A 16,841-nucleotide genomic window follows, 5' to 3' on the forward strand; every position below is an offset into this window, starting at 1 on the left:
AGACAGAGGCTGGAATCAGTGATCCTTGTGGGCCCCTTCCAACCTGGGGTATTTCATGTTCCTGTGATCTAAAAACATCTTCATCTATTCACTACGTTTTGTCACCTCACCAAAGGTCAGGCTGGCAGAAATTCCTCTTAACATCATGTAACTCCTTATTACTTAAAAAACCTTACTATTTATTTAAAAAACAAATGGTGAATACAAGAATATATCAGGGTAGTTGAGGAACCCAGAGCCAGCACTAACAGGCAACGAGCACAGTACTGACCTCTATGGGACTTCACTCATCTTGAAATTTACTCTGTGTTCTTACAGCTTGAATTTGTCATTTGCTTAAGCATCTCGTTGAACTGAGGCATGGGAAAAAAAAAGGCAACAGAAATAGTGGTCAAATATCAGGTGGATTTACATTCCAAGCCATCGCACAAACGAGATTTGAAATTAATAACTTCTCTGCAGAAAGCTTTGCATAAGCTAAAAATAGCTGCTTACCTCTCTTTAATGAGACTGAAAAACCTTCCCTGTAAAACAGTTCTGCACAGAAACAAAACACCCAAAAAACCCAGCATGATAAGCCATTGTTTTAAGTAGGTTTTATCTCCCATCTTGAATTGGTCTTTGAATGGTTCACAAGCTGCTCCGATGCACCAGACACTATGCACATAAGTGAATATCTGCACTCCCCCACTAGAGTTTAATGGCTTGCTGATAGAAGAATAAATGGTTTTAGGCCAATTTCCATCTACCAGAATCTGAAGTTATTGGTTCAGAATGTTCAAACATGAAGTCAGATTTATTAAAACTGGGTGTGAGTTAGGAAGAACAACTGAATATAGATTTTGAAGACTGGTTTTTAATATTTATTTAGTAAAACTCACTATACAAACAAAACTTATCACAACAGCATAGTATGTGGGGTAATAGTTTCTCCTTCCTTCAAGCTTTTTCTTTTTTTTCAGTAAAAACACATCTATAAATTTTTTAACAACTTCCCCTTCAAAGCACTGGGATTTTTATATATTAAAACATACCTCATAAAGTAATTTTAAAATAATTTTACACCGCTTGGAAAAAGATTTGAGTAATTTACTCTTACCAGAGTGCCATTGTTGCACAGTATTCAAAAAAATGAACCACCACTAAAATATAGAGTAAAACATTTAAAAGTACATTTATTTAAAATGTGGGCAAAATATCAATATAAAAGAAAATAGAGTATAAGAAATAAAAATAAAGTACAAAACATTTTCATCTTCAACATCCATAATTTAATAGACAGCAAGCCCTTTTATTTTTACACCCAAATTATACTTTTGGCTGAAGTACCATCATTAACGTTAAAATGTTTAAAAACTGGCTAATTATGATACCTAAAGTGGGATCTTTTAAAATGGTAGTATAATACAAAACATAGTAAATTATGTTTCCTCATAATAAAATTACACATCCTAAAAATGATGCAGTTTATCTTTGCTTCCCTGCTTTAAACTGCTCTTCATCCCTAGGCAAACAGCTGGAAAACAGCATCCACAGGAAGTTTTAGTTAACTTTGTACAATGGCTGAATAGCTAGATTTAATGCTCCAAGGACTCCGAAGCACTAAGGCATTTTACTATCCTTCAAGTAAATTTATATGTACGTTTGTTAAGAAAGAACAACTTCAAGAAATGACTGTAAAACAGAACTTTTACAAGTGTAAAACGCACCCACAAAGATACTGTAGCCTTCCTGGTCCTACAATGCATTTATCAAATAGGGTTTATAATCTTCCGTAGTAAAAGCTATTTCTGTCATCTACAGCTTACCTGTGTGGATAATTTCCTTACTGACACTTTTTGTCCCTGGTTGCTTAATGTTCTACTATTGATACTGTCTGACAGCTCTGCATCCCACCTCCACTGAAGTATCCTATCACAAAGTAACTCAACATTGAATTTAAACTAGGTTTCTGGGTGTTAAGCTGCCCTCTTATCAACCAACATTACACATCCTAAAGTTTAAGTAGTTAGCTCCTAATTAAGAAAAACTTCTAGCTTTTTCCTTAGGCAACTGACAGCCTTCACACAAAAAGGATATGACTCGTAATCCAGTGTTTGAGTAAGTACTCCAGTCAGGACAAATTCAGCATTGTGGACATCTGGAAATATTAAAAACATGTATATAGTTACACTCTTACAAAGACACTTCTCTTCCTTTGGCAGGCTCATCAGGAGGAGCCATTCAGTACATTTCTGCTCCTCATGCAGAGGCATAAGGGAATATGGCCCCATCACTACCAGTGCCATACTTTTAGCCACACACTTCACGTTACAGGTATCAGGCTTCAGAATGTATGGTTTTATTGATAAAAACAGCATGTCCTTGGGCTCTATACTGAAAACCAGCTAGAGTGAAAAACCTCAGATCTTTAACTTGATGAATACTGAGACAGTCTTGCACTATCAAGGACCAAAGCCCCACGTTCAAGACTACTCTTCCAGAGATTTCTGGCGACCGGGCTAGAAAATATGCATATTACAAACATCTAGAAATCAGCCAGCTCAGACTTCTCCACGATCTGCTGGATAGATCACATATCCCTCTACTAGTATCTGACATCTTCAACAGGTATCTGTACTTGTATTGATTTTTACTGTTATAATTTCACATCCTCTACACTGTACACTGGTAGCTTATACATACCTATGCCTCTTGCAAAATATTCTCGACATAGGTGAAGGTCATTTTCACAGGAAATCAAGATTATCTCTGGCAAACTCTGAAAGAAAGAAAGCAATTGTAAGCTCAGAATAACACAATAAGATATTACTAGTAAATTTTAGAAGGCAACACTGTACACACTTTATTCTGCTTATGCTCCATCAGTTTTCGAAATGAAGGCTGTTTAGATAACACTTTTCCTCCTGCACATTCCACAATAGCTTTCATGGTGGAAAGACTGGGACAAATTCCAGGTGTAATGTAAAAATATTTTCCCTAAGAAGAGAGAAAAAGAACAAGAAATGTTATTTTGTTAACTTATGCCTGCAATACATCCATGTCTCTTTATGGATGAACTCCAGTGCAATCACTAGCTGCCTGTAAACAGCTTACAGTGACCTATAGAAGCAAATCTAAGTGTTGACAAATTGTCTTTAATCACTGCTCATCTGCTTTCCCTAGAGAGGAAAACCTGCAATTTTTTTGAATTTTAATAGCTTGGACGTGCCTCTTCCCATGCCTTTAAAGTAACAACCAGAAAACCTTAAATAACCACTGCTTAAACTGTGATTAACATAGAAAAAAATAACTGCAATTTGTTAAGAACAATAATCCTTGCTTCTTCAAGCACAAGCATGCCTAAAGGGTTCCAAAAACCTTTGTTATTTTAATTAAAGCTTTCATTTTTAAAATAAATATCACAATATATTAATTACATACAGTACTTCCTGACAAAAATTATCCTGCAACTTGATTGGGATTGATACAGATGAACAGATCACCAAATAGATCAACTTTGTTTACCAGCAAAACTGATTGAAACATAGTATTTAGATACAATAGAAGACAGATGCTTATTCATTACAGGTTGTGGAAATACACTTTTTAGGTGGTTTGTCTCAAGAAGACAACTCAAATTCAGTTAGGCAAAAGAATCTCCAGCAACTTGAATCCAAAACCCTCTCTGCACAGCAGCATACTTGCAATCAAAGGCAGGAAAACTATCTTGCACCATGCCAGTAAAGAGGCTGGTGCTAACTGCAGTCAGCACTTCAAGGAGAATGAGGCTGAAGTGCACACTCGCTATGACTCTCACTTTTCTGGAGATGTTCTTTAACCACTAGAGAATTTGGGGAAAAAATTGCCCCTTTCATAAGTAGCACTTTGAAAAGGAACAAATACTGTTTACACCCTGAACAGATTTTGTTCCCATCCACAAGATTCTGCCACTCAGAAGGCTCAGATCCATCCCATCAATACTTATGCAAGAAAAATGCATATAGTCAACTCTCTCTATATAGAAATCATTTGTAATATACATATAAATTCATATATATGTATGTATATATGTATGTTATGTGCTTGTCTGTTTTACTGTTCTAAGCTATAAAAGCTGTGTTCTCAGTGCTGAAACGATTCAGTTGAAAAGGTCCAAGCATTTAGATGCCCTTCTTAAAACTGCCTACCTTGAACAGTGGAGCTACTTGTGCCCTCTTCAGGGACTCTTCCAAACTAAAGCAGAAAAGCACTTCAGCTTCAGCGTCCCTCAGCACAAAGTTCTGCTCGTCTGAAAAAGAAAGACTAATAAATGCAATATGGGAAAGACTAACATCAGCACAGCCTAAGATCTAACCCAATTAGAACACGTTAGTGGCTGAGTGACTCTAAATGCTAAGACAGTCATTGTAACATGATTGTAGTACCCCTCTACTAGGATGACCCACGATTACTTGGAGAATAAGTTTCACACTTGTATATCTAGGAACATACACTGTTATACAGTCTCCTTTTCTACTTGCCCAAAAACTGTCTTCAAACCCTCATGCAGCCTTAAAAGAAAAAACTTTCCATCTATTTCCCTTTTTCCTGTTATTCAGCTGATTTTTGTTTAAGTTTGGGATGGGATTTCAATCTTACCTTCACCACTCCACAAAAAGTTACATTAAGTATTTCCAAACCAGATTTAATTCAAAACAGTCTAGTTCAAAGAGCAAAAACAATTTTATATTAAGAAAAAACTGGTCTTCTAGGGACAACTTTGACAACCTGCAATTTTTCTGAAGAGCTGCCATACTTTCAATCATTACACTAGGTACAAAAGTGAAGGCAACCCATTTCCCACAAAGCTACTAAATTTCAGTAGACAAGTACTTTAAGTGCTACATCAGAACAGTCATCCTTTTAAATCTCCAGACCTTATTCATCTTCTAATAGCTTTCAAATGGATTGATTTCTCAGTTCACTGATGCTGAATCAAGAAAGCTGTCTTCTTCAGATTAATAAAAATGTTTGCTGATGTACTGGTTAATTATCCAGATTTAAGTCTTTGCGATTTTTTGGCAGCAATGTTATACACTTGCTCCTTTCAAATAAATTACATGAAAAGCATAAAACAACAATAAAACAAACAATCAGCCTTTAACAAGATTTTCTTCAGATTCAGCATCCTTTTCAAGTGAACTATTTTATTTTTAGCTATCAACAGAAAAGTGTAAAAAGAAAGTCGATATATCACAACACTGTTACAGTACTAAATTAATTTATATTATTTTAATTATGGAAATGTTACAAGAATTCATTTAAAACAATTACTTCTTTACAATTTTTATTGTAGAAGAATTAATGAAACTAACATCACCCAAGACTTTAAAAGTAATCATAGGTGAGAACTGTGAATAGCTACAGACTGTTTGCAAACAATCAACTATTTTAACCACTCTAAAGCAAACTCCTGAAGTCCTTTTTTAGATCACTTAATGGAAAGATGGGATTAAATCAAATGAAAATTAAGCGTAACAAAATTTCCATTGAAAGAGAACTTAATAAAAACAGTCCTGTGACAGCTTTAACCATACCAACATGATCTTCTACCTCAAGTGAAACACAACTTGCTAGTATAACTGCTTAAACTTAGCACATAATCCTCTGTGAGTTATGAACTATGATGGTCAGACTTGCTATAAACTTAAAAACCTCTGCATTCAAAACAGAAGCCTTCAGAAAGTCTTCAGGAGATATTAACGTCCAAAATCTAACAAAGGGTTTTTAAATATGAAGGCCACCTTCACACACTTAAATCAGACAACCTTAAGTTTATTATAAAAACTGATACCAGCTTCACTTACCGACAAACTTCTGGCATTTGAAACACTCTTCTAACCACTCCGGAGTTACTATGTGCTTGACTACTGAAATTGCAGTCAGGAACTTGACAGTGCGGGTCACTTTACTGGCAATTAGGTGGGTGCATTTCTGGGCAGATTCTGCTACTTCACCTCCAAGAATGTACAGCTTCTGAAAGTTGTAAAAAATACAAACCGGAATGGAATAGTCCTTATAAATTTGAAGGAACAGAATGTGGACTCATAACATAGTTTTATTTGAAGGCAAAGACCTTAAAGAAATAGTAAACATAAGAGATTTCTGTATTACAGTAATTCGTTTACTAAAGGTGATTAAAGAACAGAATTTACAGCCATGGAAAATCCAGGTATTTCCAGACATAGATTTCATCTAGCTAGAATGAGAGCTAGATGCTGCAGTTTTACTTTTCTATATAAAGCAATAATCATAAAATATAATTAATTTTGTGGGTTTTCATAGGCAGAAAATTTACTAATTTTGCTCTTTTCCTCTACGAAATATGATATCCATTGTAGTTCTGGTAAACTTCATTTTGCTAGTCTCTTCTTCAGAGGAAAAAATTTCTTTGCATGAAAAGCACATATATTTTAAATACATCAGTTCCATATGTATTTTAGATGATACTGAGTAACTACCACTTTTTTTTTCCCAAGTTTGAAGTACAAAACCCAAACCATCTCATCACAGCTGACATCCCAGCTAAGATGCACATCGTTAACAACCAACTGGTGAAGCATATCAAATTACAAGAAGAATTATTTGCAAACAAAGTGCGCGCCTCCTCTGATAAAACTTGAAACGATGACAACATTCATAAGTATTTGGACAACTTCACTACCTATGCACCACAGACACAAGGCCTACTGCATGAATTAGAAGCCCTGAGAGATCTCTGGCATCCCACTGTACTGCTCTGATAATAACAAACAAGTTAGACAGGGACGATGTTTTAAGCTTTTCTTTGCTGTGCTGGCTTATTTTGACAGCTTGCATCAAGATGGTACACAAAGGTATTATCCAATACACTACATCTCTCCTCTGCTAAACTCCTTTGAGGTATGCAAAAACACATTGTGAATACTAAACTCGTACACCTCTGTAAAAGCTGTTGTTTTCATCCATAATATGTGTTCACCTCAAACACTGTATACCTGTGAGTACCTTACAAAATTTGCATTCTGATCATCAAGAAGCCATCTGGGTGTACAGGAAAAAAAAAAAGACTAACTCTCCATTTCAAGAAGATGGGAGGTCTCTAGCCTCAGGAAGGTATTCAAACACTGACACTTTTAATGGTGATATCACTGCAACATTTGGCTTCAACATCACAAGCCCTGAGGTCAAAATTTATTTAATATACTTGTGAGCCATAGCTCTAACAAACATTCTACATTTGGTCAACTTGGTATCAATATGACACAATGGGGAGCTGGCACTGGAAATTTACTGAGATAAATTCTTTTTCAGTTTATGTTCCAAAATATGTTCTATCAAGCTTCAAATGAAAACACCATAATGGAAAAAAACTCAAAATTCCAACTACCTGAAAAATACTTCAGGTGTGATCAAGAAGAAACTAGGTTATTTTGGGCATGTTTACCTGACACGTATTTCTAAGAAACATCAGAGAATTAAACTAGTCCTCATTTGCTTTTGGTTATCTGGAGCGGGTAAAAGCAGCAGGATATTTCATGCCCTACTGAGGTCAGCAGTTAAAGAAACCATCACCGTGCCTCAAATTTCAGCCAACATGTGTCAAAGAATGAAAAATTATTTTTGACCTAATACTTAGTGATTGTTAAAGTTCAAGGAGTGATTGGATTTTTACATTGTTACGTTTTGGCAGAGATTTATGAGAGAACAGAACAAAACACGGGAACGTATGATCTCAAGTCTGCCATAAGCTTTGCCATTAAATTCCTTTGAAGCATTTGGCATTACAGGAGAAGCAGCTTGGGTCTTATCCAGTACAGCAATCACTACTTTCCTCACCTAAGTTTGGTTGTGAAGTTTGCTGATTTGAAAAACAAACAAACAAAAAAACCAACCACAAAACATGAAAGGGTCTTGCCTTTTAGAACAACTATAGGGAACAAAAACGTAGCAGTGAAGCACTAAGTAAACTAAAGCAGGAAAGTTATCAAATAAAACTAATTTCATGTAAATCTACATTCTAATCTCACTCGCAGTATCAGTTTTCATCCACTAAACGCAGGCTAATCGAGTCTTACAAAGCAAGAACACAACATCCAGGAAGTTATCAAATGCTTCCACGTAGTTCACAAGAATTAAGTGCAAAAGTCACCTTAATGTACTGTTGAACTTGCATAGGTTCAAATCCTGTGAAAAGCACCATTGGTGTCAACTCTGGTGTAAGCTTTTTAGTAGGTGGCGGGAGGTCTTCAATCCTACAAAATACAGGAAGTACAGCAGAACTGAAGTCTGGGTGCAATGTCGTATTATTTTAAAAACAGATAAGCACATTCCTGCAACTTTTAGGAATGAAAAGACAAAGATGAATGAGAATCAGGCAGGATCAATCTTCCGGATTAAAAAAGACTGTTATGCTGAGAACAGAGCATTTTCTCCTGATTCTGTTCTCTCACTATTCCGCTCTCCAGTTACTATTCTATTTCTGCCTGTGGAACAGCTGGCAATAAGCATAACATACTACTAGTTATTTCAGTTATCAGGGCATGGTATGGAAGCAGAATGATGAGCAGTTCATAGTTGCACAGAAAAGTAAATTAAGGACTATTGGCACCAACTGTTCTTACCTTGCTCTCTTGGAAGATGGCTGAAGACTGGATTCATTTTGCTTTGGTTTCAAAGGCAGCCTCACACCCTGAAATTAGACCATTTATGTGTTTAGATCTGAACTGAGCAGGGAATCCAAGTTCTATTCTGAAACAGGAGAACTGTACAACAGTATTCTGAGACTACACTTCAACCACAGAAATGAGAAAGATGTGCTACCAAGTGTGTAGTGATACACTGACTGCTCACACAGCTGAGCATTAACTAAAGCTTCTCTACAAAGTTACGCAACCATTTAAAGTGAAGACCAAAGAAATGTTTTTGGTGGGTTTTTTTTTTTTTAGTCCCATTTAAATAATGAGGATGATTATTACTGGAAAACTCAAGGAATTAAATGAGAAAGAGACCAAAAAAACCGTTCATTTGTAAAATACATGAAGGCTACAGTAGACTTCCAGGAATTTATGTGTCAACAGAGAACAGTGGCACCTGCATTTTAGAAACAGAAGCTCCAGTGGATGCTGGGGTAGTCATTTCATAGAAACTCCTGCCTCTTCTATACTAGATTATTCACCAGAGAATTTGCCCAGAAGTAGAGAAACACAGATTTCAGACTCTCCCTGGCAGAACTAACTTGGAAGTTCTCACTGGCAGGAAGTGTGACATAGACTTATTTTTAACTTTCAAGTCTACACCTGAAATTTAAGTTAATGGTTTCTCCTTGAAGAGGTTAAATACAAACTTTTTTCTTCATTAGCTTCCTAATGGACTACAACACCATTTTACAGGTGACCACAAGTATAAGACTGTTTTGAACTTAAGGTCACAGTAAGAGATACAGAAATAGTGGCTACTTCTAAAGCTGAAATGTAATAAACCAACAAATTGTACTAATACTTTATTGTACTAATTGTACTAATACTTTAAATTAGATATGGGAACTAATTAAGTTATTACAGTTATTAAACTCCTGCCTTTAGAAGAGTATACAAATGGACTAAGGTAAGCAATCCAGAAAACAAAGGCTAAATCAAAGTATTTTTGTGAAATATAAAATGTTAACTGACAGTCACCTGTTGCACAAATGAACTTATGCTCATTAGCTCAAACTAGGAATTACCTACGTCAAGACAGGCACACTGAAAACAGTAATCAAGTATAAATCTGAAATGGAAAGAGAAATTACAGTACAAAAACTTTCAGTAAGCTAAAACTGAAACAGTATTCTGCATGTTCAGAACAAGGAAACAGTTCAGAAGGTAAGAGCTACAGTGTGGACAGCAATTTATACCTGTCTCATATTTTACATATTTCACACAATGAAAAAAACTTTTTTTTTTTTTTTTTTAAGTGGTACATTCTTAGTTTCCTTAATGTTTCTTACAATTTTGCTTTTTTTAAATCACAGTCTATTTTCTTGAAGTGAGTATCTGGTATGCGTGCCCACAGCCTTAGTTTTTAGACAGGATACAAAGTACTTCAAACCCATAATTTGCATTACCTAACCTACTTAAAATTTAGTAATGATAGTAACAAAATTCTCACAGAATTTGGGTGCTCTGCTTTAAAAACCCATATGGGGCCTGTTTTCAGATTGTGTTAGGTACTGACTCCAAAATACAAAGCCTCTTTCTAAAGGTCCGATGTAAAAATGAAGAGTGAAGAACGAGGCCACAATATTTCAAAGGAACAATCTTACATAACACACTGTAGTTTCTTAGTTCTGCAAAAGGTTATTTTTAAGATTCATGCAAATAGACAACTAAAAGCAAGTGCAACCAGGACAGTTTGTGGGGGTTCTTCCGGCACGTTTCTCACACCATATGCACGCATGCTCAGACATTAAAAACACTATGCAGCAATCTTATAAGAACAGCTGTGTAACTCAACGTACCATTAGAAGTTCTGGCGATACCTTTAATGGGACTCTCCAAGCATCTAGGAAGTGAAGAACACCACAGAAATGAAACCACCATGAAATTATTTATGACAGAATAAAGACGCTTCTCTTGATTATTTATATAAACATGTGCTACAGATCACAGAATTTTGGGAAACTTACCCAGCAGGTTTAGGACTAGATGTTGACTAGGAGAAAGTGGATCTTGAAGACTGAATACTGTGTATCGACTGTGCTGTATCTGCCGTAAAGCTTCAAAATTTCCTAGCAGTATGTCACATAGCCACTGTGCATTTACACACGGTATTCTCCATTCTTTGGCTTTCTCGTACTTCAAGCCACTGGGTCTTGTTGTTCAGAGATACAGAAAAAAGGTTTTAATAAAACAGATAAATAGCATTTATACTAATAAACTTAAAATATCGGTATTTGTTTGTTGGTCTATTATCTATTTTAATTGTAATAGAGTAGGCACTCTCAAAAAATACTTCTGCTCTACGTGCTAAACAAACAATGTCAATTAGGGGAGAATTTCTGCCTCAAATGGAATCAGGCTAGAACTGGATTTAACTCAGTTTTCCCTCCTCCAACCTCTAAAAACCAATATTCCATCCCCCCAACATATTTTAATTATTGACAATACAACAGTTAAGATCACTTGCAAAATACTCCAAAACAGCACAACAAGAAATGACTTTTCTTTTGCCTGTTTTCAGGAGGCCAAATTTACTTCAAGGAGAAATATACAAAATTGAATGCTTTCAAATCACAAAAAATGATTAAACATTCCGAGGGAGATGTCATGAGCACTTCACATTTAGAAGCACATGAAGTGGTAAGAAGCAACTGAGGATGTGAGCACTTTGGAGACAAACCACTTACTCTTTACAGATGAGAACTGTGTTGCTGCGACATAGATAGCCCGTGTATTTGGCACCTGCTAGGTACGCCATTAGTTTGAGGTCATCTCTGTCACTGTCAACAAATCCTGTCACAGAGATTATCTACATACAGATAGAAAGACAGAAATAACTGAAAGTAGATGGTTCTTATGAAACATCCCTGTTGAAAATATTTCTATTTTAGCAACTTTTTTACATTTTAATAAAACATACATCTTAGCTATGGTATATAGGCACTTGAAAAATGGCTAGCAGTATATATAAAGCAAAATAAAAACTGATTTGTTTATACATAAAAATTACAGGTTTCTAGCACTAGCTCTGACTCAGGAAGAATTATTTTCACTCTGTTGGTCAGCTTTTTGTCCTTTACTACATTTTTCCTACAGCTTTACTACAAAATAATCTCACATCTAGATTTCCTCTCATGCATCTTTCACCTCTTCCTTCTGCTGCTGTTCATACTGTTGAAAACAAAGTTTTATACTTACTTACCCTACTTTCCCTTTAAAAAAAATCTCCTCAACTCTCTGCTCTACCCTGCCATGAAGCTGAATAAGCAGTATCAGCTGATAACAGGAAGGAAATTTTAATTCCACCTCTTTATTATCATTAGGTAATATCCTAATATACTTTTTCATCCACTTTTCATACCCTTAGTCTTGCCAATTTTTCATTTTTGCCATTCTTTCCTTTTATTTAAAAAGGAGCAACTGCAATTTTGTTGAGAATAAACTGTTAACCACCATGTTTCACACGCATATTGCCATACTGTAATCTCACCAAACCTGTACCTTTTCATGTCCCTAAGAAACTACTAGTAATAAGGCTGTCATCTTGTCTGCACTCATGACAAAGAAATTCAAAATCAAGACATACTTTCACATCATTTCATGTTGCAGTGTATACCAAGATGAATCTCATTCAACTTCAAGTTCACTTTTTGACCCTAGATGCTTCCATTTCTCCAGCACTCCACATGAAATGCCAAATTACACAGACTACAGGAACTGTTACCTGGAAGCACAAGCTTCTTTTTATAGTATATATTAGGTATGGACCACAAAAAAGAACGAGCTCAAAAAATCCTCAAAACATTGAGTTACTGTAAAAGAAGCATCAAATGTTAGATGCACTGTTACTCAAGACATAAAAGGTTTGGATTCCTGTCACGTTACTACGAATAACTCATGTTATCTTCGTACCTTTCTTCCTTTTAAGAGAGGGACACTCAAATATAGGTGTTAATATTTAGCTCTCAGAATTCAGCAAGATGTGCAAAGCACTCTGAATCATGTGGTAGTATGCCCCATATCAACATAATACTAAGATTAAGATAAGGTTTTTTTTGTATGACATAAGAAACATGCATTTTGCTTTGACTAAGCACTTTCTAGATACAATTTAATAAAGCCCATGTAATGAAGCAAGCATTCTTCAGAGGCAAGCTTTTTCTTCTTACATGTTGAGAGCATGGCTTTCCTCCTGGTGGAAATGCCACTGGAAAATGAAGGGCTCGATGAGGTGGTACCATTTTCTTCTTCTTCAAGATTGAGTTCAGCCAATGTGCTGTAATACATCTCTTCCTTTCTCTTAAAGCCTATGAAGATATGCATGAACAACTTTTAAAAACTGCACCACATCTTTATTTTAGACCTTTTCTACAGTACAAAGCTTCAATTTTAGTGACTTTCTCTCAACATTTTCAAGACCCTGTTTCTCACAGAATCTTACTCAGTGTTCTCTGGAATAAACTACTATATGCATTATTAAAGTCTCTTATGTTACAAACAACAAATGAATGGAAAAAAAAAAGTATACCATGGGAAACCTATTTTACACTTAATCATAGAATCATAGTATTGCTCAGGTTGGAAAAGACCTGACATCCAAGTCCAACTGCAGCCTAAGCATACTACCCTAACTCTAACAGCCCACCACTAGATCATGTCCCCGAGCACCACATCCAAATGGTTTCTGAACACATTCAAGGATGGTGACTCAACCATTTCCCTGGGGAGCCTGTTCCAGTGCTTAACAACCCTTTCTATAAAGAAGTTTTTCCTGATACCCAGGAAAAAAAAGCATGAAGTACATACTGAAAACCCCCTACCTTACCATTAAGGGAATAAAAGCAGGCATTTCAGGTTGTCCTGAGAGGTTGTGGATGCCCCATCCCCAGAGGAGTTCAAGGCCTGGTTGTATGGGATTCTGGGCAGCCTAATCTGTAGTGGGTGGCAACCCTGGCCACAGCACAGGGCTTGGAACCAGGTGATCTTTAAGGTCTCTTCCAACCCATGCCACGCTATCACTCAGTAATACATGTTACTAATTTGCTTACCTGAGCATACATGTTACTGACTTGGCTTTCGCACAGAAGATGTGTACATCTGCTTGTAAGTGTAGGGTCCACAGTCCCACCATGTGCTTGAATGATCTGGGAGAACAACAAAACTAAGAGTTACCTAACAATTTTGAAACCACTCTAAGAAACAAACAGTCTGAAATGAAAGTCAAGTGTTGAGGAGACTGAACTATTTCACTGAAGAGTTCCCTCCCCACCAAAAAGAAGTTTGTTATCTAGCTTAAGAATTTTTTGGAGTAAAAAAAAGAGAAAACAAAATGAAATATGCACCTTTTCAGTGAACTATAAAAAGCTTAACTTTTTAAGATGCAAGAAAAGAAAAAATTACATATAAACAAAAATAACCTCATTTTCTATTTTTGCAATACAACTATTAAACAATTTTTCATGAACCATTCAATTCTATCTCAGCAATAAATACAAGTGCTGTTAGAAATGTCAACAGCTTACTTGATTATGCAAAATTGTTGGGAAAATTCAACTACAAAATCCATCAGAAGTTTCTGAAGAACATCAAAGTCCTCTCATTTAGGAAAGGATACAATCAGATTTTTCTGAAAAATAGAAGTTGGCAAAAAATAGAAACACTATTCCTCCATCTTATGTACCCAGGTGGATACCTCACAGCCTACTAACTGCCAAAATTAAATGCAAAAAAATGTACTATTAAATACTATATTACATTTGCTGCACTACAGTTGTCTGATTAAAAGTATAAACAGTTGGGTAACAGTTAATGCTCTAACTTAGCTAATGTTCTGAGTATAAACCCAATTCAGTCAGACTCCACAGGTAAAGATTTTATTACTTTTTCTGGTCTGCTGCAGTAGAATTATATTCATTTAAGTCATAACGTAAACTTTAAACCAAATGATATCTAAATAATAGTGCACAGAGACAAAATATTTCCAATTATTCCTTTTAGGATCCACTTACTTTAAGAGCAAGATTATCATAGTTCTTTGGAAGCACAGTAGAATCTTACCCGTTTCCAGGTTGCTAACAGCTGTTTATCAGACATCTGTTCTGGGTAATCAGCAATTGCAAAGACACAACCCAGTAGGAAATAATCTTCTGGAACTGGAATAGTTTGGCACATAAAAGAACAGAAAATTAAATACTTAAAGGTCTGCAGAGTTCATCTCAGAACACATTCACTACACTACTCTTTGCTATTACCAAGTTAGAAACTACATTCAATTCTGCAGTAAAGTTTTCTTGTAGAAAGCAGGATGCAAAACCTCAAAGCTGACAACCACATCTAAAGGCACAGTTTGGATCAGTGTTTGTGGCTTTTTTCTTTTTTTTTTTTTTTTTTTTTGCTGGAGGAAGGGGTGGGTGGAAGTGTAGAAGGAACGGATGCTGACAGGAATACACAGATCATCTGTGACCAACCAAAACAATTAAAAAGCTTTCAGTTCTACTGGCATGAGCAGAATTCAAAGCCAACTACAACAACTTTTATCCGATACTGACTCCTCATTAGTTTGGAGCTAGTATTTCCAAAATGTAAGCTATTTTTCCAGTTGTTACCCTCTTTGAAACCCTCCCCATTCCCCTCTTCTAATTGAAAGAAATTACACTACGCACAGACCAACGCTGTTCCCACAGCATAATTTATACACTTTACACCACTAGCATATATTTGAAAATAAAAAGCTTTCAGGACTCTCATGCTTTCCAGATCTCTGGACATCCTTAGTTATAATTTAAGCGTTAGCATGAAAATTATTAAAACAGGTCCCGAGCCATGAATGGAGTTTAAGTCTTACAATCCCATATTGTAAACACAGAGCTACTTTTTTTTATATTCTAACTCAAATTCCATCATGCCATTAGCCATTTCTTTCCAGGACCAGAATGTAATATTACTAACTCTCTACTGATGGATCATGTCCAAAAAGCGGCTGCTGCTGCAGTTGTGTCTGTTGCTGATGGTGCTGCTGCTGCTGCTGGGTTGCAACTTGATGCTGTAGTGCTTGAGATGTCTGAGTTAAGTGCTGTGCTGCTTGATTCTGCATCTGCTGTTGCTGATGCTGTTGGTGTAATCTCTGTAAGTGCTGCTGTTGTAATTGCTGTTGCTGAATTTGTTGCTGCTGATGCTGTAGCTGCTGTTGCTGAAGGTTCTGTTGCTGAAGCTGCTGCAACTGTTGCTGCTGTAGCTGCTGCTGCTGCAACTGATGAAGTTGCTGTTGCAAAGCATGCTGCTGTTGGAATTGAAGCTGCTGCTGAGGACGGTGTAGCTGTTGTTGAGCATGTAACTGCTGCTGTGGAAACTGAAGCTGCTGTTGTGCAAACTGGTGCTGCTGATGAACTTGTTGCTGTTGTGAAAACTGATGAGTCTGTTGCTGCTGGAAAGACTGCTGGGAAATCTGGGGTTGCTGCTGCTGCTGCTGCTGCAACTGCATAAGTTGCTGAGGTTGAAGATGTAAAAGAGGATGGTGCTGTTGCTGCTGTGCTTGATGTGTCTGCTGCAATAAATGTGTCTCTGGTGTTAGTTTCACTTGACTAAACAGCACCGCGTTTGGATGTCCCTGTTGGCTATGATTTACTTGTTGTTCTAAACTTTTTGTAGGTGCTGAAAGTGACTGTAATATCTAGAAAACAAAGATTAGTTTTGTGATCTTTTTGTTGTCATTCCATTTTTAAAATACTTAAACAACTACTGGGAAAATAGCTCTCAAAAGAAAAGAATCTTATGCTTAAATACATACTAAGCTCAACAAAAATCCTTAAGTGCTAATAGTTTTCCAAAGTGCAAAGACAAGACTTACACACAGAGAAATGCTGATGAAACTCTGCTCCTAATAAAACATACAACACACTTCAGCAAAACTGAAGATTGAAACCCATCCCCATATCCTTGATAATATGTTCAAATTGCATTATGGCTGTTAATTTGCTATCAGTAATTATACTCATCAACTCAACCAACTGTAATGCTCAATTTACAATCCCGCTGGCCCATTAAGTTTAAAGTTTAGCTCCATAGATTTCCCTTTACTTCAAAATCATTAATAATGCTGCCATTAATTAGTGCTGCTTGAAACATGGGAGTTTAATGCAAGAC

General features: G+C 36.2%; 1 protein-coding gene across 3 annotated transcripts in view; it reads right to left on the reverse strand.

Annotated features, from left to right (window-relative positions):
* Nucleotides 837-16,841, reverse strand: part of PAXIP1 (PAX interacting protein 1) — a 33,911-nt gene continuing 17,906 nt past the window's right edge. For all 3 annotated transcript variants that reach the window (XM_021387114.1, XM_021387113.1, XM_021387115.1), the window contains 15 exons: nt 15,648-16,368; nt 14,757-14,851; nt 13,748-13,843; nt 12,869-13,006; nt 11,387-11,508; nt 10,667-10,851; nt 10,499-10,542; nt 8,625-8,692; nt 8,153-8,255; nt 5,829-5,997; nt 4,170-4,270; nt 2,845-2,979; nt 2,686-2,761; nt 2,080-2,140; nt 837-1,638 (listed from right to left, as the gene is read on the reverse strand). In XM_021387114.1, the coding sequence (XP_021242789.1) occupies nt 1,623-1,638; nt 2,080-2,140; nt 2,686-2,761; nt 2,845-2,979; nt 4,170-4,270; nt 5,829-5,997; nt 8,153-8,255; nt 8,625-8,692; nt 10,499-10,542; nt 10,667-10,851; nt 11,387-11,508; nt 12,869-13,006; nt 13,748-13,843; nt 14,757-14,851; nt 15,648-16,368 (2,130 nt within the window). In that variant the 3' untranslated portion in view covers nt 837-1,622. The remainder of the gene's footprint in view (nt 1,639-2,079; nt 2,141-2,685; nt 2,762-2,844; nt 2,980-4,169; nt 4,271-5,828; nt 5,998-8,152; nt 8,256-8,624; nt 8,693-10,498; nt 10,543-10,666; nt 10,852-11,386; nt 11,509-12,868; nt 13,007-13,747; nt 13,844-14,756; nt 14,852-15,647; nt 16,369-16,841) is intronic.

Source organism: Numida meleagris, chromosome 2, assembly GCF_002078875.1.
Source record: "Numida meleagris isolate 19003 breed g44 Domestic line chromosome 2, NumMel1.0, whole genome shotgun sequence".
In the NCBI taxonomy this organism is placed as follows: domain Eukaryota; kingdom Metazoa; phylum Chordata; class Aves; order Galliformes; family Numididae; genus Numida; species Numida meleagris.